The following is a 20,687-nucleotide window of genomic DNA, read 5'->3' on the forward strand; positions in this document are numbered from 1 at the left end:
TGTTTTTTTTTAAATTTATTTTTTCCTTTTTTTCTTTTTTTTTTTTTTTTTTTTTTTTTTTTTTTTTTTTTTTTTTTTTTTTTTTAGAAAAACAAGTTTTAATTTTTTATGTATGTATTTAAGAGCATATATGATGAAATTCTAGTACTAGAAAGCCTAAAAAACCTTTTTAATTAAAAATAAGCTAATCAGCATCCTCCTACTGACAAGAAATTCCAGTGCTACAAAGATGTTTATGTTGGTGAGCATAAACACCAACAAGTTGGTTGAATTGATTTCTGAGCTAAACGAAGGAAGAGTTATTTTATCTTCCTGTCCAACAACCTTAAGAGTAGCATGAACTTAAAGCGTTTTTTTTTAGGGTGAAATGACATGTGAGAAACAGAAAAATCATGTAACTGATTATTTGGGGAAACATTTTAGTGAGTTTGTATGTACCACTGAAAATTGGACAAAAATGATTGATTAGTTAAAAAAAAAAAAAAAAGGAAATTGAGGTAAAATTATGAAGGTATGATTGGTAAAAAAAAAGGAAGATTTCTTCTTCCTCAGAAAATTAAAGGGAGATCAAAAAGGATAATGTTCTTTGCAAGAGATTGCTATATCCACAAATACTAAGTGAGAGAGTCAAAAAAAACAACTTTTTGGACATTTTTAGTTCTGTTTGAAACTATTATGGACTAAAACTGGCAGCTCACCTTTTCACAATCTTAAAATGGTGGATCTCATCACAGATGGACTTCAGGTAGCGCTGCTTTGGGAGACGGGACAGCAGAGTCTTGACGCTGCTGTTGAACTGTTCTTCACTGTCAAACTGGAAACAGAAACATAGAAAGCAAACTTGAAAACCACCTGATCTGAATAATAATAAAGACTGAATGATTGTCAACCAGAACAGACACACAAACTGAACAAAAACAAACTCAGAAAAAGGATTAAAGCTGTAACTGAAGTCATAAGAGGGATGATTTTTGTTTTTTTTGTGGGGGAAGTTTCGAGGGGTGTGGAGCAGGAGGCAGAGAGGAGATGCAAAAATGTTCAGATTTTCTTCCACTTCACAACATCCAATTGTTCCATCAAATGAAGTCCTGATAGTTTACATACAAACGGTTCTTGCTTATCGGAAAATTCAAGAAATAGACTTTTCCAAGGTGCGGTGTATCATATGCTCCTTATTTTAAGTCGTCATCATACGTTTGAAGATTTGAATGAGTTTTTTTGTTTGACTTGAGCTAATTTTCCATATGGAGACAGCCATCGCCAACAAACACCATGTGCACCCAACCTGTTGCCTTCAACACGTGCAGAAAAGGAAAGTCTGTATGAGTGACTGGGTCAGGCTTTTGCTTATATGACCACTGTTTTAGGAGCATTTACTAACCTTCTCTGTGTTTCTTCACTTTATAATTAGACTTCGTGGAAGGGAAACTGAAACTTTATGAGCAAAAAGGCCCAGTAAGGAGTTTGGAATGTGAATATAAACACCTCCTAACGTTGTGTTTTGTTAAATGCAGCACATGCCGGTCACCTATGTTTGCCAAATGAGACTTTTTTTTTTTCTTTCATCCATGGAAACATGCAAGGGAGTTTCCTCGCTTTGCTCCTCATGGGACACGACTGCAAAGGAAGGAGACGGGATTCCCTTTTCCTGTCTGGGATGTTGGACCTTTACTGGCCGTTCTTTCCTTCCCCACCCTCCCTTCACAGCCCTCACTGGGATCCAAGAATTTTATGAACTGCTCTGTGCTTTTGATGAAGCTAGTAGGGAACCCACCTCCAGAGACAGGAAGTTTATCAGCGTTTCCTTCTGCAGGTCCACCTGCAGGGTGAAAAACAAGAGAAGTTTCAAAACAGAGCCTTATCTCACACTCTAAGTAAACATCGAACTCCGCAGAACACAATGCATTACATATTTAGACCGATACGGTTATTGTGCAAAGAGGCCTAATGGCTCATGGATTCATTCTGCTGCATTCCAGACGGACAGGTGGACAATTAGGCTCAGGGTCCCCACATGTTTAACCATATTCTGCATTTTTCCAGAGTCCTCTACCCATTTGGACATGCTCTCAGAGTAGAAATATAAAAGTTCAGACCACGCTGTAACCACAAAGAATGGATAAATGGAGAGGTGGGTGAAGACTGGTGATGATTTTGTTTTTCACACATCACATTTAGTTTCTATGTCTGTTCACTTAATCGTAATGACTTTATCTGATCTTTTACATCACAAAAAAACGGAATATAAAATTTTGAAATACTAATAATATATATTTTAGTTTCTACTGCTGAGGAGCCCTGTTAATATGCAGCTACAGAGACTCAGAGCTGCTCACAGCATCAAACTCATTAAGTCTGTTATGTTTCACCAGCTCCTGTTTAGTACTGCAAAGAGATGCAGTTTAGATTCAAACAAGGCTCAGGCATGTTTCTGAAATACGGAGCTCAATTATAATTAAGGCAAGCGGGAAGGTTTATCCATGGATATCGGGCCCTAATCTGCAATACGACTGTAAATAAACTCAATTTGGCAGCCATTTACACCCAACCCCCCACGTCCGACAAAGTTAGGCAAGCTGCCTTCTCTGCGGTGTGTATTGTTCTGCGGCTACTGGAATGGATTCGCAGCCATCTCTCCCACAGCGGGGGATCGAAGCGTGACTATAAAAGGGCGCTACTCTCAATGATGTTTGTTGTTTTAGCCATCGAAAACCCTTTCCCTGTTCTGTGATTTCACACATGAATTGAGCAGATAAGCTGGGAGAGAAAACAACAGACTAAAGAAACGGTGGACTTACTGCAAGGACCTCGATGTCGTTGCTCTTGTTCTGCAAATTGCTCCCCAGATTCTGCAATCTGGTCTGAATCTGAAGAAAGGGAAACAAATAGGGCATACATAATAGAAAAGAAAAAGCAAATAATAGTTCTTCCCGTGAAAATAAAATAGCTAGAAAAAAAATATTTCCCACATAGAATCTTTTTCTAAACAAACTTCCGGGATGGCTTTGAGCTACAGGAAATATTTTCTTAACTAGAATTGTGCTCTCTCACAGAAACAACCAAATGAAAAGCTATGAAGCAGCTTTTCATTAGGGAAACATAGTCACAGCTATGCATTTCAGCTATGAACATGAATGAAATGCATTTTAGTTATCGTCTGCATAAGGGTTTTACTTTTTTGTTAGACTTGTAGAGATGCAAAAAAGACCAACATTCCTAAATGTTGGTCTGCTTTTGATAGATATTATTCTTCAATAAGAATTCTTTGATTCTTATTATTCTTCAATAAGAAATCAGGATTGGCTAAAATTGTAATTTCGAGGTGTACAAAACTAATGATCTGAAATTGGCCAGAAAAAGATTGATTGGTGCATCTCTAAAATAGACATCTTAGATATGTTTATCTAAAATGTTAAAACATTCAGAAATTGATTTGGTAGATAAAGTGACAGAAGGTGTTGTTTGTGTATTAATAACCTGAGCCTCATATCGTCTTCTTGCACTTGCGGAAACTTTCTCTGGGCTGATGACATTGACGTTCATGTTGGTGCTGCTGCCATGTTGCTCCAAAGAGCCTGAAAACAGTTTTCCCACATTTACCATGTTATTAGAGGACTTTTATCGAAGTTACAGCCCAACTGTATGAAGACAGAAAGCGGTTTGTGTCACAGTGCTGTAAGACCGTTGAGGCTTCTCAGTACCAGTGTTGTTAAGCTGTGATCCTTTAGGGTTCTGGAGGCTTATGCTCTCAGTCATTTCTCTGCAGGGGAACAAGAAGAGAATTCATGAGATGGAAAACCTCATAAATCTTATTGAGCAATCTGAGCTGCACGTTACACAGATTTCTTTACCTGATGCTTCTCTCGTCAAATATTTTGGTCCGGCATTTCTGAATGATGTGGTCCACCAAGTCCCACTCTGGAATTCTCTTCTCGGACTGCCTGTCTTTCTCAAAGGATTTCACCTGGGAACACAGAATTCTTCTAACATACTGCCATTCAGAAACATTCAGGTATTTCGTGCACAGTTATCTTCAAGACTAATGCTTTCTGCAGAAAACACATGCAAACGGTGGTATTCTCAAACCACAATACACCTTAGATGTCAGAAAAAACAAAACAACAAAAGAAGATCCAGAGCATTTTGTTGATTTACCTTCACATAGTTTCCATCTTTGTCAGAAACAAGTACCATGCACGAAATGCCTGCCAGTCTGCAGTGCTCCAGCAGCGTCTCCTGAGACTGAACATGCAAAGTGACAAAAAGATACATTTTTACTCGCTGTAAAAGGAACATCTCAGTTTAAAATGTCCAAAATAAAATGTGACAGAGCTTTCACTGTTGGTACTCAACAACGCTGGCCTGTGTGAGTCTTGAACGTCTAAGAACTACACCCCTCAGACAGCTTACAGCTCTCAAAACCAAGGACAAGAACTACTACAGAATAAGAAAGCAAGAATCTTGATTCAAGAAGGAAATGCAACATAATTGCAGAATCAAAACCTCACGATGTGAATTCTGCTGTAGCGATTTTCACAATGTGTCCAAGGCTGGTCAGCTCTATGCGGCAATTTATGCAAAACAAGCCCCAAATAAGTACAGAGTGCATACACTGTAAACAGTAAACAAACTTTCTCTTCAGTTGGCAGATATTTCTATATGAATGTTTTTTAGCGGTCTTATGATAGATTTCATTTTCTAAGCTATTTCCCTTGTCATGGTGTAACTTTTATGTTTCGCCTTTTCTCACAACCTCTCTCTGACTGCATTATGTCAAAGGTAAGTTATCGCCTGAAGGGCCTTAGCTGACACCACAGAGGCGGGTTTGCCATATTAGGCAAATAAAGAGTGAAACCATCACCAGAGCATGGATAAAAGCTGTGGATTATTTCTGTTAATATGCAACCACATGAGCGGCATTAACAGGTCTAGCAAGAGGGGATTTATGCCTGAGAAGTCTACAAAAAAGTATTCCTAAAAGCTTGTTTTTCTGGTTCATGCATAATCAACAAGAAACAGTGTAATTGGCAATATAATTGTTTTAAGCAAGAGTCAGACTTTCCTAAATGCTTCGGGATACTGACGCGCCACTACAAAAGACAATGAGAACATTTAAAGCACATATTAACTGCACTGATGGAAAGTTTAGACAACAATAGGTTATACTGCGTAGAGGAAGGATTAAAATGCTGGTATTGGGTGGTGGCTGGCAGGTTGTTTGTCAAACAAAGATTGTGACAGAAGCATGGCACCAGAACTCCTGGTCCTTACTACGAACACCTTCATAAACTTCCAAATTCAGTCAAATTATTGCAAACCAGAACTCGAGGGCACTTTCTTAAAAGTGGTTCTGATAAAACACCGGCAGGGTCGGTCAGTTAGCTGAACAACTCTGTGTCATTTGAGTTTTCCTATTTTCTGACAAATGCCACCATAAACATACAGCTGAGGATAAAAGCAGCAACTTCCTCCAGTAAGTCAGGTGTTGCCCTCTGTAGGCAGGAAGAGATTGTTGCATGTCAGCAAACTAAGTTTAACCAAAAATACAAACAAACAAACAAAAAAAACAAATGTAGGTTTGAGTTTGGGTATATAAAGGCTTAGTTGGTAATCATTAAATATTTTTTGAGACAGCAAGGTGAAATCGCAGGCCTAAACAGAAAGAATAGCATATAATAAGAGTTTGCTTTAATGGAATTTTCTGTGTTATTACTTGTACTTTCGTTACCAGAGTTCTTTTTGACATGCATTGCTTTTCCGTGTCTTTCTCAGCATTTTTGCTTTTATTGGATTGGTGCAGCAGAGAGACGGACAGGATATGGGGAGAAGGATTGCAGGGGTATTATATCCTGCAATGGTCTGGCTGCCTATAAAAATATTTTACGCTCATGTGGTATTTGGCTAAACTGCTAAGCAATTTGGTGGTAAAGTGAAGCATATTTCTGACAATAGTATCAAATCATAGACTTACATTGCTTGACATGGCCATAATAAGCAAGCACCAACAATACTAAGAACAAAACACCTGAAAAGCTGGTGTGGTTGTACATTCATGGGGAAAAAAGAAAGCTTGCATATTGTGTATGCATCAAGACTTTTTAGACAGTTCTTCTTTCTCACAACCTTTCCGATTTAGTTTTATCATTAATACATGGTATGATAGTAGGTGTTACTAAAATCATTTTAGAATCTCGTAAAGGCCATACAATCAATACAAAAAAACTCGAGAATCTACAGAAGGAAATATTTTTTTAGTGGGACTACATTCAGAAACATGCTGGGGTGGGCCTGCTGGGATGGAAAGTTTCCAATCGCATTTTTGTTCAATACAAATTTCATTACATTTTATTGCTTATTTGTTATATCTGTCATACACAATAAAGTCAGCCTGCTGACCTGTGACACATCGTAGGCGAAGTCTGCAGAAACGCCTGAGCTCCACAGCTTCTGGACAACACTAATGGCTTTGGACATTGAGGAATGTCCCACTGGGACCACCAGGACATCGCAGGAACTCACAAACGGCTAAAGCAAAGAACAAATATAATTAATTACTAATTACAGCAAAAACAAAAAAAAGAAGACAAATATTAGGAGTTAAAATAAGACAGAAATTACCAAGTTTCCCTTTTTGAATATAAAATAGAGATAAATTGCTGTGCCCCCTTAAATAACTCCAGGGAGTGATGATGTGCAATGATCATAGTTATTAACGCGTTTCTAAAAGTGGCACTATGGCAGCCGACGGCTGCAAAAAGGTGTCATTAAATATGAAACTCTGCCTGCTGCTCCTCCATTACAATAATTAGGAATGTCAGATTTCTGTGTTTATAAGTGTGTCTGTCTCTCTCACTGGCTCCTCCATATTGGCCATGGCAGCATAGACTTTGTCCAGAGCAATTCTGGCCCCCACTGCGTTGGGGACCGGCGCAGTGGAAGCTGGTCCTCGGACTTCCAGGATCTAAACAGAAACATTTAAAAAAGACAAAATAAGTGGGACACATCAACAACACTGACTCATGTGTTGTGTCACGATTTTGGATTTGAAATGCTGGTGGTTGACTCTAAAACCTACCAGGTGATCATAGCGACCTCCAGCAGCTATGATGTCTGGTGCAGTTCGCTTTCGTTTCTTGATAAACGCCACAAACTGGAAGATGATTCCAGAGTGATGCTGCACCTTGTACACCAAACCTAAGTTAACAACAACCTATAAAGTAGAAAAACCTGCATTAAGAAACAAGAAAACATAGAAAGCTAATGATTTTTTTTTTTCCGCTTTAAAACTCAAAATTACCCTTAGTTTAACACCCAGTCTTTTCAGGAGGATGGTGAGCTCCTCCAGATCCTTGAAGCCCTGCTTGGCCAGCTGAGTGACAGCTGTCTTCTGTTTGGTGAGCGATGTGAGCAGCGGTGCCAGCTCTTGCAGACTGCCCTTCTGCTCTATGTACTTGTACAGTGTTTGAAGCTGAAAACACAACACAAGGAGAGTTTTGGCTCGTCCGTGCTTGATATGGAAAAATGTCCCTTCAAAGCTGAACATATTTGAAGGCACCAAGTGAACACTTACAGTGTTGGTTGAAAGGGAAAAGTTGCAGAACTTTGCCTCAACCTCACCTCTGGTCAGCTTTTCATTCTGCAGCAAATGTGTAATAAAGTTATTTTACAATAATTACAGGGAACAAAAACACATTTTAATTTAAATATTTTGAATTTTAGCACCAATAAATCTAACTATATCTGAAATTAAGTCAATATATCATAGGATGAACATACAACATGTCATTATTTGTATAACAAAATAGAAATTAGAGAATTAGAAGCAGCTTTTGTATTCAAATTGCATTATTTATTTAACATACTAAACAGACGATTCAGCTCTCTAGTTAGTTTCCACCATATTGTTTCATACGTGTAACCTCGTGTGTAATATAAGTGGGACCAACCCTAGCATCACAGAGTATGCTGGACGCCTGGCTCAGTTTGTCCTCCGGGACGCCACTGTGGAGCAGGATGGCCTTCAGTAAGCTGGTGTGGTTCAAGTAGATGTTATAGTTCCTCTCCTGCAAACACAAACACACCTTTAACCCTCTCAGCTGCAATTACAGTCCATCTTCACACAACGAGCACCTCAGTGAATAATAACTGTTGTGTCCGGCTGCAAACATTCTTTAAAGCTTTCACACAAAGACCGGGACAGTGCCGAGGATCAGAAACAGGATGCATGAGGGATGTAATAGAGGCTAGACACAAGGATGTCTGAGTTTATAAGGTGTGGAAAAAGAGCCGCGACTGGAGACTGACGCAGCGCGGCGATGGATGCAGACAGGAAATGGACTGGGAGGGAAGGAAGCGGACAAAGTTACGCATAGTAGATTTACTACATAAACAATAAATACAATGTTAATCAGTCATGCTTTCACACATTTTGGTATGTTAGGAATGTGAATGGGAAGTGAGGAGGAAAAAGCACAAGCTGAAGCAGAGCTGATGGCATTTTTGTAGGAGGACATACAAGAACGACAGAATGACGCATAAACTAAATGTTCAATCTGAAAGCAGCAAACCGGAGGAGAAAACAGGATGGAAACAATACAAGCAGTAAATGTGGAAATAACCTGAAGAGCAGGAAACTCCTGGACTATTTCAGAGACAGTGTAAATGGTCTCAGCGTCCGGGAGCAGGCTGTTGGTGACGGGTGTGACGATGTCAAACGTGCACTCCAGAAGCTCCCTCGGGTGAGCACGGTCCAGCTTTCTGGGTCGGAACACACGTTCAATGCAGTACCTGGACAGAAACGGACACTCAGAGACTTTGCTGCCACTCAGGATGAGAATTCAGTCTTTAAAAGCCACACTTTTATTAGGTTTTGAGTAAAATTAACAATAACTTCAATGACCAACATACTTCACCTTTTAACCTACACAGTTAAACATACAAATGCACCAATTAGGCTTTTTCAGGTCAATAAAGATTTCTGATTTTTCCTTCATAAAAAAAACGACAGAAAATATGTTGTGCAGGTTCTTTGATAGAATCTTGAATCTAACAAGATTATGCAACACTGCATATGTCCACTAACACAGAAGCACTTACAGATGAACATATAGACTGAAAATGAGTTCTCAGTTTTGATGAATATACTGATTCAGAAAAAAATATCTGAATCATCACATCTAGTTGTGAGATAAAATGATCAGGGTTTCTTTTGTTTTCTTAAATACAATAAATATATATATAATTATATACACATATAACATCTCTTATATAAAACATCCCTTTGGATATCAAGATATCAAGACATGTTTAGCTTTAAAACTAATTACCAACTTTACCTCTTCAGTTGTGTTATATTGTTGCGGACCACAAATCGTGCAAACCCCATCTGAAGTGGAAAAAAAAAGGGGTTGAGACACTTTGTGCAGTAATAATGACAGTAAAGTCAGAGAATACATAGCTGTAATCAATCACAGTGTGGACCCGACATTTGGTCCTCAGGGTTTCCTGAAGCTGCTGCTGATCGCTCCCCTCCAACCGTGTGCATTTGCATTTGAACCACACATTCATGAGTGTGTGTGGTATGTTTGTAGAACTCACACGAAGGTCATGGGGCAGTGTGACCAGCATTCCACTGTGGTCCATAAAGCAGGCCAGCTCGCTGCTATCACACAACTTCCTGTTTCTGGGGAGGAGCAATGGCGTGTGAAGACGCACTGCACCTGAGGACACATTACATCTATGAGATAACACTCAAAGAGACCATGCAAGCAGACACAAAGAGCACAGCTTGAGGATGGAAAGCAACACAAACACATGCACAGAATGTGTGCCCCCTGACAGTGAACCTATTGTTTAGCTGCCTCACACTGAACCAGATGTTGGGGTCTTCAAAACAGACCAACAGCAGGTCAAGGGGTGCAAGCACTTCAGGATGATGAGTAAACACCGACTGATGTTCACATGCACACATGTGAGCACGCACACAAGAAGCTTACCGTGCTTCTTAAAGATTCTGGTGATGCTTTCATACACATGTTGCTGCAATTTGGAGCTGCTGAAGTTGAAGTTGCCCTGAAGGGAGAGCAAACAAACAGCCTCTGTTAGAGGAGTCATTACGACATGTAAAAAAAGTTCCTGTGCGCCTGTTAGTGTAGGGAGAAAAAAAATGGGAGAACAGTGAAAGTAATGAGTCTGCAGTGACATCTTCAGGTATAGAGGGGGAAATGAACTAGAAGGGAAAAAAAAGATTTGCTCCAGCTTTTATATTTGAGGTTTCTGTTCAAATTTAAAATTAATTAACTTACCGGGTAAGTAAAAATTACACTTTTATACATTTAAAAGATAAAAAATAACTCGCTTTTAGGTTATTTAGCTAGTTATTTATGAAGAAATAAATGTTGAAGAAACATTTACTTCTTCAAATATAATTCACTTACACAAAAAGGTTTTGAAATAAACCTTTTTATATTCCAAGTTTTATGAATTCGCAAGTTAGGTGATAAATCTCATAGTTAGCCAACTGGACAGAGTCACATGACAACAGACGCTTACACTGTCATAAATGAGGTTTCCCAAAAAGCTAAAGGACACAGAGTGTATGAAGCACAGATGAAAACAGTACCTTGTGCATGTCCATGTCATAAGCATAATCCATGACTGGTGTGGTGTTTTGGGAAAACAGCTGTCCCACCATGGTGCGGTAAGCCTTGCCATTGATATTAGCCATGGTGTGCTGCAACACCTCATGAAGCTCTGACTCCTCCATCTGAGGCGGCGGCAGCAGTTCGCTCTTCAGTAACTCCTGGGCGGTGGGCCGAAGGGCTGGGTCATGCTTCAGCAGCCACTCTATTACCTTCCTCTAACAATGGAGAATGGCACCACACTGTTAGAGTGCAGCTTCAAAGTGTGGAGGACAGAGAATTGTATCACATTTTGTGGTTCAGTTCTCACCAGTGTTCCTTGTTCGTGTTCAGGAAAGTCTCCTGGGAAGGAAATCGACTCCTGCAGTGTTTAAAGAGGTAGAAATGAATTAGAAGTCAGGTTTAGATAAAAGCATTTAGCTCAAATCGTTTCTCGTGACGCACCGTCCGTAGCTGGCTCAGGACGGAGATCCGCTCTGCACCCGTCACAAACGGCCTGTAGGACATCTCAAAGAGAATGATGCCCAGACTAAACAGATCAACTTTCTGTGTAAAAAAAAATAAATAAATATTGAAGTCAACATTAAGATGTAAGAAACAAAATATGACTGAATTATTCTGGTTTTGGCCAGAAAAGTGAATTTGAGTTTCTTACCTGGTTATATGTGGCCTTGGTGTTTCCTTGGACCTCTGGACTGACATAAAGGGCTGTTCCAACCATTCCTGTCATGTTACCTAAAGGCAGTAAAGTGTCAGGGATCGGACTCAACCTCCATAGTTATCAGAACTAAAGACTTGTTTAGTGTGTCAAAACTCCACCTGAAGGGTCTGGTTTGGGCATCGCAGCTGAGCTGCTGTCCTCCAGTTCAAATTTACCTGCTGCCTGTTTGAAAGAAAATGTAAAGCTCAAACCATGACTAATATTACACACTTTCGGTTAGTCTCCACAACATACCACATTAGCAGGATGATCTGTTGCCAGACCGAAGTCTCCGATTTTTACATGGTCCTGGGAATCCAGGAAGATATTCACAGGCTTCAAGTCCCGATGAATCATGCCCTAAAAGAGATCAAAGATCGTAAATGACTGAAAATATTGATTTAATATTTACATTACAGTGTATTTAGATTCCAAACCTGCTCATGGATGTAAGCAAGACCATCCAGGATCTCCCTGAACAGCCTCCATAATCGATTCCTGTCCAGGTATAGACTTTGATCTATTGTGTCTCTTAAAGTGCTTTTTTCACAGTATTCCATCTGTCACAAAAAACCCATGAATCAATCAATATTTATTCATAATGCACTTAATATTAAAATGCCAGCACAAGGTGCTTTACATCAGATTATCATCAGAACTGAAGAGCCAAAGAAACACAACTGATGACAATTATGAGGATGAAGACATAAAAATTCAAGCAGCAAAGTGTCTGAAACTGAAAAATGAATGACAAAAATAAAAACGCAAAAAATAAAATATAAAAGAGCAAAGTTAAAGAACAATCTTAACATTCAATCTTAGTATGATTATTATTTTCACTACATAAATGTTATAATTTCAAATGAACTTTAATCAAGCTAAAACTATATTATATTAAGTCTTAGACTTATTTTATTGTCACTGTATAAAGAAACATTAGTGAAATTGGGAATGAAATGTCATTGCTTGGCCACCGGAGCACACACAAGCATTAAGACTAAAGATATGGTTATAATTTGAGAACAAATAGAGATTTTTTATGTTTAAAACAATCTTGTTTTGATTTCTTGAAGACAAAACATTCACAAAAAAAGTCAAAGAGTTCAGTAGGGAAAGTAGATCAGAAACTTGCCCCTTACCTGTATGTACAAGTAATGCGCTATAGAAAGATGCCGATCAGAATCTGAGCTCTCAGTTGTGTCGGTTGCTGTCGGCCTTTTCCTTGGCTCCACCTGTAAATATATACACAATATGTTTACAGCTCCAGCCTGAAATTACCAATGCAAAAACAGAATACAATTTACTGGGGCTTATTAGTTCAAAAATCTTGCAGTGATAATATTGTGGCGTTTAACTCCAAGTGCATCAATATGTGTGCATTTTAGAGTGTGTTTGGGTGAATGTCAAGTGTAAAAGCCTTAAAGGTGCTCTATATGAATAGAAAAGTGTTACATAAGTTTACGTAATTTACCGTTTATTTTAATTGGGACCACATAGTTTGACATTGTTCCAAAGAATAAAGCTGATGTACCGTTCCGAAAGTTTACAGCTACTGCTTATGGTGAACTCTCAACCCACGTTGGGCTTTTACATAACTATCACAATATTGCAATCATCAACTACCCACAATTTCATTAAAGTATTAAATAAACTACACTGACACTGTAATAAAGATAAATAAATAAACATGTAGAAAATGTTCAGACTTCTGATATGTCATCTGTGCTGTCATCCCCATTGTCGAAGATGATGTCACTCCTCGAGTCGCTGTCTGACGGTCTGAATAGAAACAAAACAACAACAAAAAACGGACAGGAAAAATTTGAAATGTGTAAAAATTTTGTCCCAAAAAATTCAAAGCAAATTGAAAAAAAAAAAAAAAAAAAAACTTACAAAAATGATGCACCAAATACATCATCCTCATAATCGTCTTCATCTTCATCACTCGACTGGTGCCCGCTGCACTTGGCACTGGAGGACCTCTCGATGGAGGTGGACCACTCCACAGAGCTTGACACGGCCGGAGGCGGGGCGAGGTCCTCCACGTTGTCAGGCAGGCCGAGCTCGTTGAGGCGCCGCGGCGGGTCGCGTGCCTGGGGATGTTTGTCGGGCGTGCTCTGAGGCTCCGAGCTGTCGCTGCTGCTCAGCACTCCCATAGAGGGCAACTCGTGCCGCTCGATCCAGGCGTTGTAATAGCGAACAATGTTCTCATGGTTCAGGCGGGAAAGTAGCGTCACCTCCCCTTTGATGCGCCTGAACTGCTTACTGGCTGGATTGACCTGGATTCGCTTCACAGCATAGTAACAACCATCCAACTTGTTTTGAACCTAGGCAGAAAAACAGTTTAAACAGAGTTTTAATTGTGGTGATAAAGATCTTTTAATTTCAATTTAGGGAAGAAAAAAAAAAAAAAAAAAGGTGTTTACCTTAATTACAGCTCCAAAGGCCCCTTTTCCCAGAAGCTGAAGCTCCTCAAACTCATCAAAGTAGCGAGAAAACTGCCTCTGCATCCCTGAGCTGAACGGAGCATCGAAAATGTGACTCCGGGGAACAACGGTTGACCCAAAGTCCACTGCCAGATCTGGAGAAGAAATGTTTTTTATGTTAAATCTTTACTTGCAAATGTTAAATGCTCAACAATCACCAAAAGTGCTTTGGAAATGTCTTAGTAAAAAACGACTTTATATTTACTTCTTCAAAAAACAACCTAAATTCGAACCGTTACAACATAAAAGAACAAAATGTTATTAGAAAGGAGCTCATAAAACTAAATTTGGTCCATTTCATATTCTGTGGTCATGATTCATATCACATGACCATTGGAGAGCTGGAAGTTAAACCCAATTTGTAAAACTGGTGACACGAGAATCTTCCAAAACCCAAACCAGTCCATCAGTCTAACACTCCAAAATCAGACATACAGAGCAGAAAACATTCCACATTAAAGTGGACCAACTCTTATTGCACCATGCCTATATAGAATGTTTTGTTAAAAATTTACTTAATCTAGCAAAATCAATGTAAAGTTTATTTATATAGCGCTTTTAAAAACAGGTTAAAACTGCACCAAAGTGCTGTACAAAGACAATAACGCAACAGAATAAATTGACAAGCAGAAAATAAAACTAAAACATCACAACTGAAAAGTCAATTTTGCTTAACTTAATGTTCTCCAGTTTGGAGCAATTTTGTCAACTCACCTTCTGGACAGGTGTCCTGGTACTGAGGAAGGTTTTTAGGTGAAGGGGGCTTGAGGAAAGAGTGGTCCAAAAGCTGCTGAGTTATCCAGCGGTCAGCATCATTCAGGCAGATGCATCTAAAGCCAATAAAAACAGTGGCTGTCAGGTACCATAATAAAAAATTATTCACACACTACTAAACCTGCTTTATTTTATTTTATTTTTTTTATTAACTACAATGTGAAAACACATTAAACGTTTATATTTATCTTGCTACTACCATTGTTACAATAGAGAAAATAATAATTCCATTGTTTGGGGAGATAAATTGCTTATTGTTTCATTGATAGCCTTTCATCTGCCAGACAACACAATGATTTTTGAAAATATTTGGTAACACTTTATTTGAAAGGGGGTGAATAAGACTGTCATGACACCGTCATAAACATGACATAACTCCTGTCATGAACATGAATAAGCCTTCATGAATATTTATGACTGTTGTCATAAAGCGTCATTCGGTAAATTATGACTTTTAATACAAAGTTGACATTATTCAAAATGTCTCTGTTATAACAACTTGACATTAACCAAGAAATCATTACTGATATAAATTTGTTATAAAAGTATTACTGATTGCACTTTAAAAATTAGATACCTTTATGTTATTAAAGGTAAAGTTTAAACATTAATGATTTATTGATTAATGTCAAGTTGTCATAACAAAGACATTTTGAATAATGTCAACTTGGTATAAAAAGTGTCATAATTTACCGAATGACGCTTTATGACAACAGGCATAAATATTCATGAAGACTTATTCATGTTCATGACAGGTGTTATGTCATGTTTATGAAAGTGTCACGACAGTCTTATTCACCCCCCTTCAAATAAAGTGTTACCAAATATTTTCTTTCTTAAAACCTAATGAAAAATGCAGGTGGTGACTTTTTGGGAAATGCAATGTATTAATAATTAATATCCTGAAACTGTTAAGAAACAAATTCAAAAGAAAAAAAAGAAAAGTACCAAAAGGATCTGTCGTAAAATACTAGTGCAAGAAAGTGGTGATGTGCTAATTCATACATACTTATGGAGGAAATCCTGAAAATCAGCAGGCAGGCTGCTTGGTACAGTAACCGGATACTCCTTCACCTCTTTACCCTGACTCAGAGCCAGCAGCATCAGCCCCAGGTTCCACACATCCCCCTTCTTCCCGGTTTTTGTCGGCAATGCTGTATCCTCGGAAAAACGGACCCGGGCTTGTTCAAAAATGTCTTCTTTGCAGATATCGGCAAACCTTTTTGACAAGCTGTAGTCTGTCACTCTAATGTTCCCCTCAGAGTCTACCAGCACGCTGGAGGCGCCCAGCTGTTTGTGGACCACAGAGTTGGAGTGAAGGTAGTTGAGGGCGGAAACTAGCTGAGCCGTGTAATGGCAGAGTTTATCCAGAGGAACTGGGGTCCCGCTGGTCAGGCTTTGGTTTAGGTTGATCCCAGGCACATGCTCCACCAGCAGGTTCACCACGATGCATTCCTCCTTTTCAGTGGAGCACAGCGCCGTATAATGCACCAAGTTTGGATGATCGAGTCGCAGGAGGGAGTTAAACTCATTCTCTGCAGCATGAATCTGAAAGAAATTTAACAACAAAGGGTTTCCGGTTAAAAGTTTTAAGCTAACCCAAGTTGGACCAGCAGTCTGAGGCTATTTGCAGGGTTCCTAGACCGAACGTCTTGATCAGGACATCCATGCAAATTACCTTGATTATTTTCACCTTTCAAGACAAAAATTGCAAAGTACTTAAATAGGAAATTAAAACACAACACACCAAACACTAAACAACAGCTGCCCGTCCACTTGCCTGCTTTTTACAGCCGTCAAGTTTTGCTTTCTCCTGGCTGGTGAAGAATTTGCCCATCTTCTTGCTCCAGCGCAGAGACCACTCGTAGATCACAGAAAATTCTCCAGAGTTCGCTTCAAAACCGCAGTAAACGCTCCGCCCAAGTCGCTCGCTCTCACCTGTCAGAAACAAACACTCAGATTCTCTCATGACTAACAGGCAATATTTACAAAATAGCAGAAAGGCCTTTGTACCAAGTCTGCCAGGTCTCACCTAACATTTTCCCTTTGTGGACAGCAAGTTCTCCAAAAACGCTGCTGCTGAAGCGAAGCAGCTCCTGTGTGCGGTGGTTGTCTTCATTCACTGTGTCGCGTCTAGAAACAAACATAATTCAGGCATTACTGTAGTAATGTTGAGGACATGGCAGTGTTTGTGAGGGTGGTATACCTGTGGCGTGTATTAGAGGTAGTGCGACGACGGTTAATAACAGCTTTCTTGGCTTCAGTCAGTTCAGTAGTTAGTCCACTGGGGCTGGGTGGATTCCCCAACACAGACGAAGTTTGCTCCATGCTCTCAAGTCGCTCCTGTAAATTACAAATATATATATTAGGGATGATGAGTAATATTTTTAGATTTTTTTTTGAAGAAAATATCTCACCAATTTGCTTTCATGCTTTTTGTAAACTAACAAGTATAGTAAGCTGACATTAACAAACATGCTACGCATCGCTTGATAAAATCAATTAATAGTGCTCCTTTACTCTCTATATCGTGATTGTTCACATTTTTGATATCTAAAAAAGCTAACTGGTATTTTTGTCTGCCTTGCAAGCAACAATGAAGTGAAGCAGTTTTTTTTTAAGGATGTGAAAGCTGCTGTTCTTGTGTCTTTCATAAGATTTTGTGATCCAAGATCTTCATGTTTTACTGTGTTTCTATGACAATAACTGATAAATACCTGTTTGGCCATTTCTTTTCTTTTCTTTTCCTCTCGTTTCTCCTCTTCTCTCTTTTGGATTACAGCCATGATCTCTTTTTTCTACAAAGATAAATATGAAACACTCAATATAATGGATATAAAATGCTGTAAATAAAGTGCAATATCTTAAATATGAAACCAGATTCAGATTTTATAGCTCATATTTAGGGGACAAGTGCTTAATGGTTTTGATTGAAATGCACAGAAAAGTCAACGTAAAAAAGGAAAGAACTGAATAAAACAAATTTTTAAAGCTTAGTATTTTCCATTTACCAAAACAAAAAAAATGGCAGACGAATCACATTAGAGCAACACCTTGCATAACAGCAATAACATAAGAATGTCTCCTCACCGTTTCCTCTTCCTGCTTGCGCTGCTGGTCCATCCTCCGTTTCTCCTCCAGGGCCCTTTTCTCCTCCTGCCTCCTCTGGTTCTTCAACATCTCTTCATGAAAGGACCGCGGCGGAGGCTTGTTGTGCTCACTCAGGAAGCCTTGGATGTAGTCTGCTAGCTCGTAAATCATCACCTGGCAGAGTGAGACAAGTTAATGACCAGAAATTAGCGTACCATCTGTAACTGTGTGGTTTATCCTCACCTCCCCGCATCGCGCCGCTGCCAGCCTGGTTAGTTCACTCTGGAGGTTCTGGAGGTTCTCATTTGAAAGACCTTTGGCATTCTTCAGCTCCAGCACTGGAGGCCTGTTGGTGTCCCATGATATTTTTATCGTTTAATGATGCAACCTCTACAATGGATCTTTGCAATTCTTTGAGGTTAATCACAAGCAGGCACATGGGATGCTCACTGCTCTTTAAGATATCTCTGTTTCTGTTCTCATTCTGCTCGATGATGCAAGTCCATGAAGATAAAATCTAGATAACTTGCTTTAATACTGGAGGTGGATTAAAATATCCAGTTAAAAATAAAAAATCTTCTCTGAAGTTTTTGCTAATATGTGTAAAGATAAAAATGGTTTCCAATAACTGTGCTTTTGTTTACTGGTTTCATTTTAGCCTAACAATATCTGAACTTTCATCATTAAAAGCACTAGAACTGCTTCTGTTACTGTCATGTCCCACACACTGAGGGTTCTCATTTCAAAATGCCATACTTATTCACACTCAGAATTGCACATTTTTAGGTAGTTTTCACAAAACTGATGAACATCTTGTAGCAAAGGGTTGAAAAGCAGCCCAGGTCTGTACTCACGCGTCCGGGTAAGTGGGAGGGCATTTCACCAGCAGGTCCACGGTCACGTAACACTCCTGCCCATTATTCAGCCCACTGGGCCGCAGGCAGAGGTGCATCTCTGGAGGCCTTTTAACCTGAAAATCAAGTCAAATTTGACTTACAGTTGAAATTAGGCATTGTGCTGTTGGCTACTGAACCTAAAAGAAGTTTAATCTCAAGTTTTACTCATTATCGTTCTCACTGTGAGCTACAATTAATGCAGGTATACCTTCCAAGGATCCTGGTTTCGCAAATCCTCGAAATCATCTCCAAAGATGGAAGCAAGTGCTTCTAGTTCATGTTCCTGCTGTACTGTGTAGTCGTCTGTCCCATCTGAAGGAGTGTGCTGACTACTCATTCTTCTGCCTCTACAACTACATGGCAGTCCCCCCAGTCCTCTCTCTCACTTCCAGGCGTCAGAAAGAGGAAGCTCTCCCGCTACCGAGATGCCCTCCGCAAGCCCTCCAGCTCTCCGATACCCTGTAAGCTCAAACCTTAGAGCTTAACACGCACAAAGTATTGAAATTAAGTTGCGTTGCTCTGTAATCTGCAGTTTGAAACTATCCACGAGCGACCATAACAACGTTGTAACTCGCGCATGCCTGTTGCGAGATGTGTGTCGCATGTGAAACGTCACCACGTGGCATTTCCAAAAATGACCTCTAGAGGGCGGTGATGACTTGGTTCTGATGCTGAGAATTTTTCCATTGAGTCAATTTATATACATGAAATAAAACAAACTTATTGTAATTTTACTAAATTATTATTAGGACACATCAAAACAAAACAGTTTCATTTAGATATTCAACAAATTGATGTGAAAAAGGTAAAAGCACAAAATAGATAAAACATGTTTGTTTAAATTCTCTGTTATCCAGGTCATTCAGTTCAATTCAGTTAAGTTCAATGAAGTTTATGCATGTAGAACCAATTCACAACACGTTGTCTCCAGATACTTTATATATAAAAACAAAGTCAATTGATCCTAGTTATTAAACAATACAGTCAAGTTATTATTATTTTTCAGACTTCGGGTTAAAAACATGTTTTCTGTCTTAGAAAACCTGCAGATTGCTTCAATTCATTGATGTAAAACATTCACCCCTGTGATGACAATAAACAATCACTCACACTGTGACTTTGCAGCAGTCCCTCATACCAAGCATGCATGTAACCACAGTGGAAAAGAAAATTCCCTGTAACAGGAAGAAACCTTGAGCAGAACCTGGCTCAGTGGGAGCAGCCATCTGCCACGACCAACTGGGTGTGAACAGGCTCAGAAAAAAAAAGAAACAGAAGCACTAATAAAAGGCTGCACTTTCTATGCTATACTATGCTATGCTATGCTATGCTATGCTGTGCAATCCCAGTGATTAAATAGAGCAGCTTTCTATTAATGTCAAGTTCCCTTTTTTTTTTTTTTTTTTACATTTTCTAGCAAGTTAACTTCTTCATATTTAAAAAGTGCAATAATGTGAAGATTATAATTTTTGTAGCAGCTGCACATTTAATTGATTCAGGTGCTCTCGTTGTCCTCTGCTGGAAACTCTTGATATCACTTAAATAGGCTCTTTTGTGTATTGATACCAGTTTCCCAACGCTACATAATAGGATCAGCTCATTTTAAGGCATTTGCATTTTTGAAGTGTGCATATGTGAGATTTGCAGCTGTTATGTTATGACTGCACAATGTATTTTTTAACCTTTATTTTAGTTCATTTTTCTGTGTACAGTGGTAGCATTAGTAATTTTTTGTGTCAGTGTACTAAGAATGTTTTTGTTTTTTGTTTTTTTCTACATAGAGAAAATTTACCACAAGTTATTTGCAACGCTGTTGCTAATGCATCAAACCAGTCAATTTAAACTGCCTGTAAAAAATGCAGCATCCTGCTCCTATCTGTAGACAAGAAGTTAAAAATAGTGTTGTATGGTGAGTAGTGTGGCACAAAGGAATGCTCTTTCATTCCTTTAGTCGTGATACAACTTAGCATTTTACATGCTATGCTTTCTTTCACAGGTCTAAAAATGTGTAGTAATTATAAATTGCTATATTTTATAACATTTGCCCATGGAATAATGGTATTCTAACTAAGAATTCAAATATTAGCATATTTCCTGCAAG

At 38.9% G+C, this 20,687-nt stretch overlaps 1 protein-coding gene across 1 annotated transcript in view; it reads right to left on the reverse strand.

Annotated features, from left to right (window-relative positions):
- eif2ak4 (eukaryotic translation initiation factor 2 alpha kinase 4) overlaps positions 1-19,249 on the reverse strand; it is a 23,842-nt gene extending 4,593 nt beyond the window's left edge. The window contains exons 1-38 of the mRNA XM_015035655.1: positions 18,795-19,249; positions 18,545-18,660; positions 17,934-18,036; positions 17,691-17,864; positions 17,318-17,398; positions 16,807-16,943; positions 16,633-16,733; positions 16,381-16,538; positions 15,610-16,148; positions 14,541-14,656; positions 13,767-13,921; positions 13,234-13,667; positions 13,047-13,119; positions 12,480-12,572; positions 11,778-11,900; positions 11,596-11,700; positions 11,460-11,523; positions 11,296-11,375; positions 11,085-11,186; positions 10,951-11,001; positions 10,622-10,858; positions 9,996-10,071; positions 9,598-9,719; positions 9,336-9,385; positions 8,619-8,787; positions 7,947-8,063; positions 7,571-7,636; positions 7,298-7,468; positions 7,076-7,210; positions 6,854-6,961; positions 6,397-6,525; positions 4,156-4,242; positions 3,852-3,964; positions 3,702-3,760; positions 3,478-3,575; positions 2,799-2,867; positions 1,775-1,819; positions 699-814 (exon numbers count right to left, since the gene is read on the reverse strand). Coding sequence (XP_014891141.1) covers positions 699-814; positions 1,775-1,819; positions 2,799-2,867; positions 3,478-3,575; positions 3,702-3,760; positions 3,852-3,964; positions 4,156-4,242; positions 6,397-6,525; positions 6,854-6,961; positions 7,076-7,210; positions 7,298-7,468; positions 7,571-7,636; positions 7,947-8,063; positions 8,619-8,787; positions 9,336-9,385; positions 9,598-9,719; positions 9,996-10,071; positions 10,622-10,858; positions 10,951-11,001; positions 11,085-11,186; positions 11,296-11,375; positions 11,460-11,523; positions 11,596-11,700; positions 11,778-11,900; positions 12,480-12,572; positions 13,047-13,119; positions 13,234-13,667; positions 13,767-13,921; positions 14,541-14,656; positions 15,610-16,148; positions 16,381-16,538; positions 16,633-16,733; positions 16,807-16,943; positions 17,318-17,398; positions 17,691-17,864; positions 17,934-18,036; positions 18,545-18,660; positions 18,795-18,923 — 4,901 coding nt within the window. The 5' untranslated portion in view covers positions 18,924-19,249. The remainder of the gene's footprint in view (positions 1-698; positions 815-1,774; positions 1,820-2,798; positions 2,868-3,477; positions 3,576-3,701; positions 3,761-3,851; positions 3,965-4,155; positions 4,243-6,396; positions 6,526-6,853; positions 6,962-7,075; positions 7,211-7,297; positions 7,469-7,570; positions 7,637-7,946; positions 8,064-8,618; positions 8,788-9,335; positions 9,386-9,597; positions 9,720-9,995; positions 10,072-10,621; positions 10,859-10,950; positions 11,002-11,084; positions 11,187-11,295; positions 11,376-11,459; positions 11,524-11,595; positions 11,701-11,777; positions 11,901-12,479; positions 12,573-13,046; positions 13,120-13,233; positions 13,668-13,766; positions 13,922-14,540; positions 14,657-15,609; positions 16,149-16,380; positions 16,539-16,632; positions 16,734-16,806; positions 16,944-17,317; positions 17,399-17,690; positions 17,865-17,933; positions 18,037-18,544; positions 18,661-18,794) is intronic.
- Positions 19,250-20,687: the final 1,438 nt, after the last annotated feature.

This window comes from Poecilia latipinna, unplaced genomic scaffold (assembly GCF_001443285.1).
Source record: "Poecilia latipinna isolate Pla-1442-1.1 unplaced genomic scaffold, P_latipinna-1.0 Scaffold343, whole genome shotgun sequence".
Taxonomy (NCBI): Eukaryota; Metazoa; Chordata; class Actinopteri; order Cyprinodontiformes; family Poeciliidae; genus Poecilia; species Poecilia latipinna.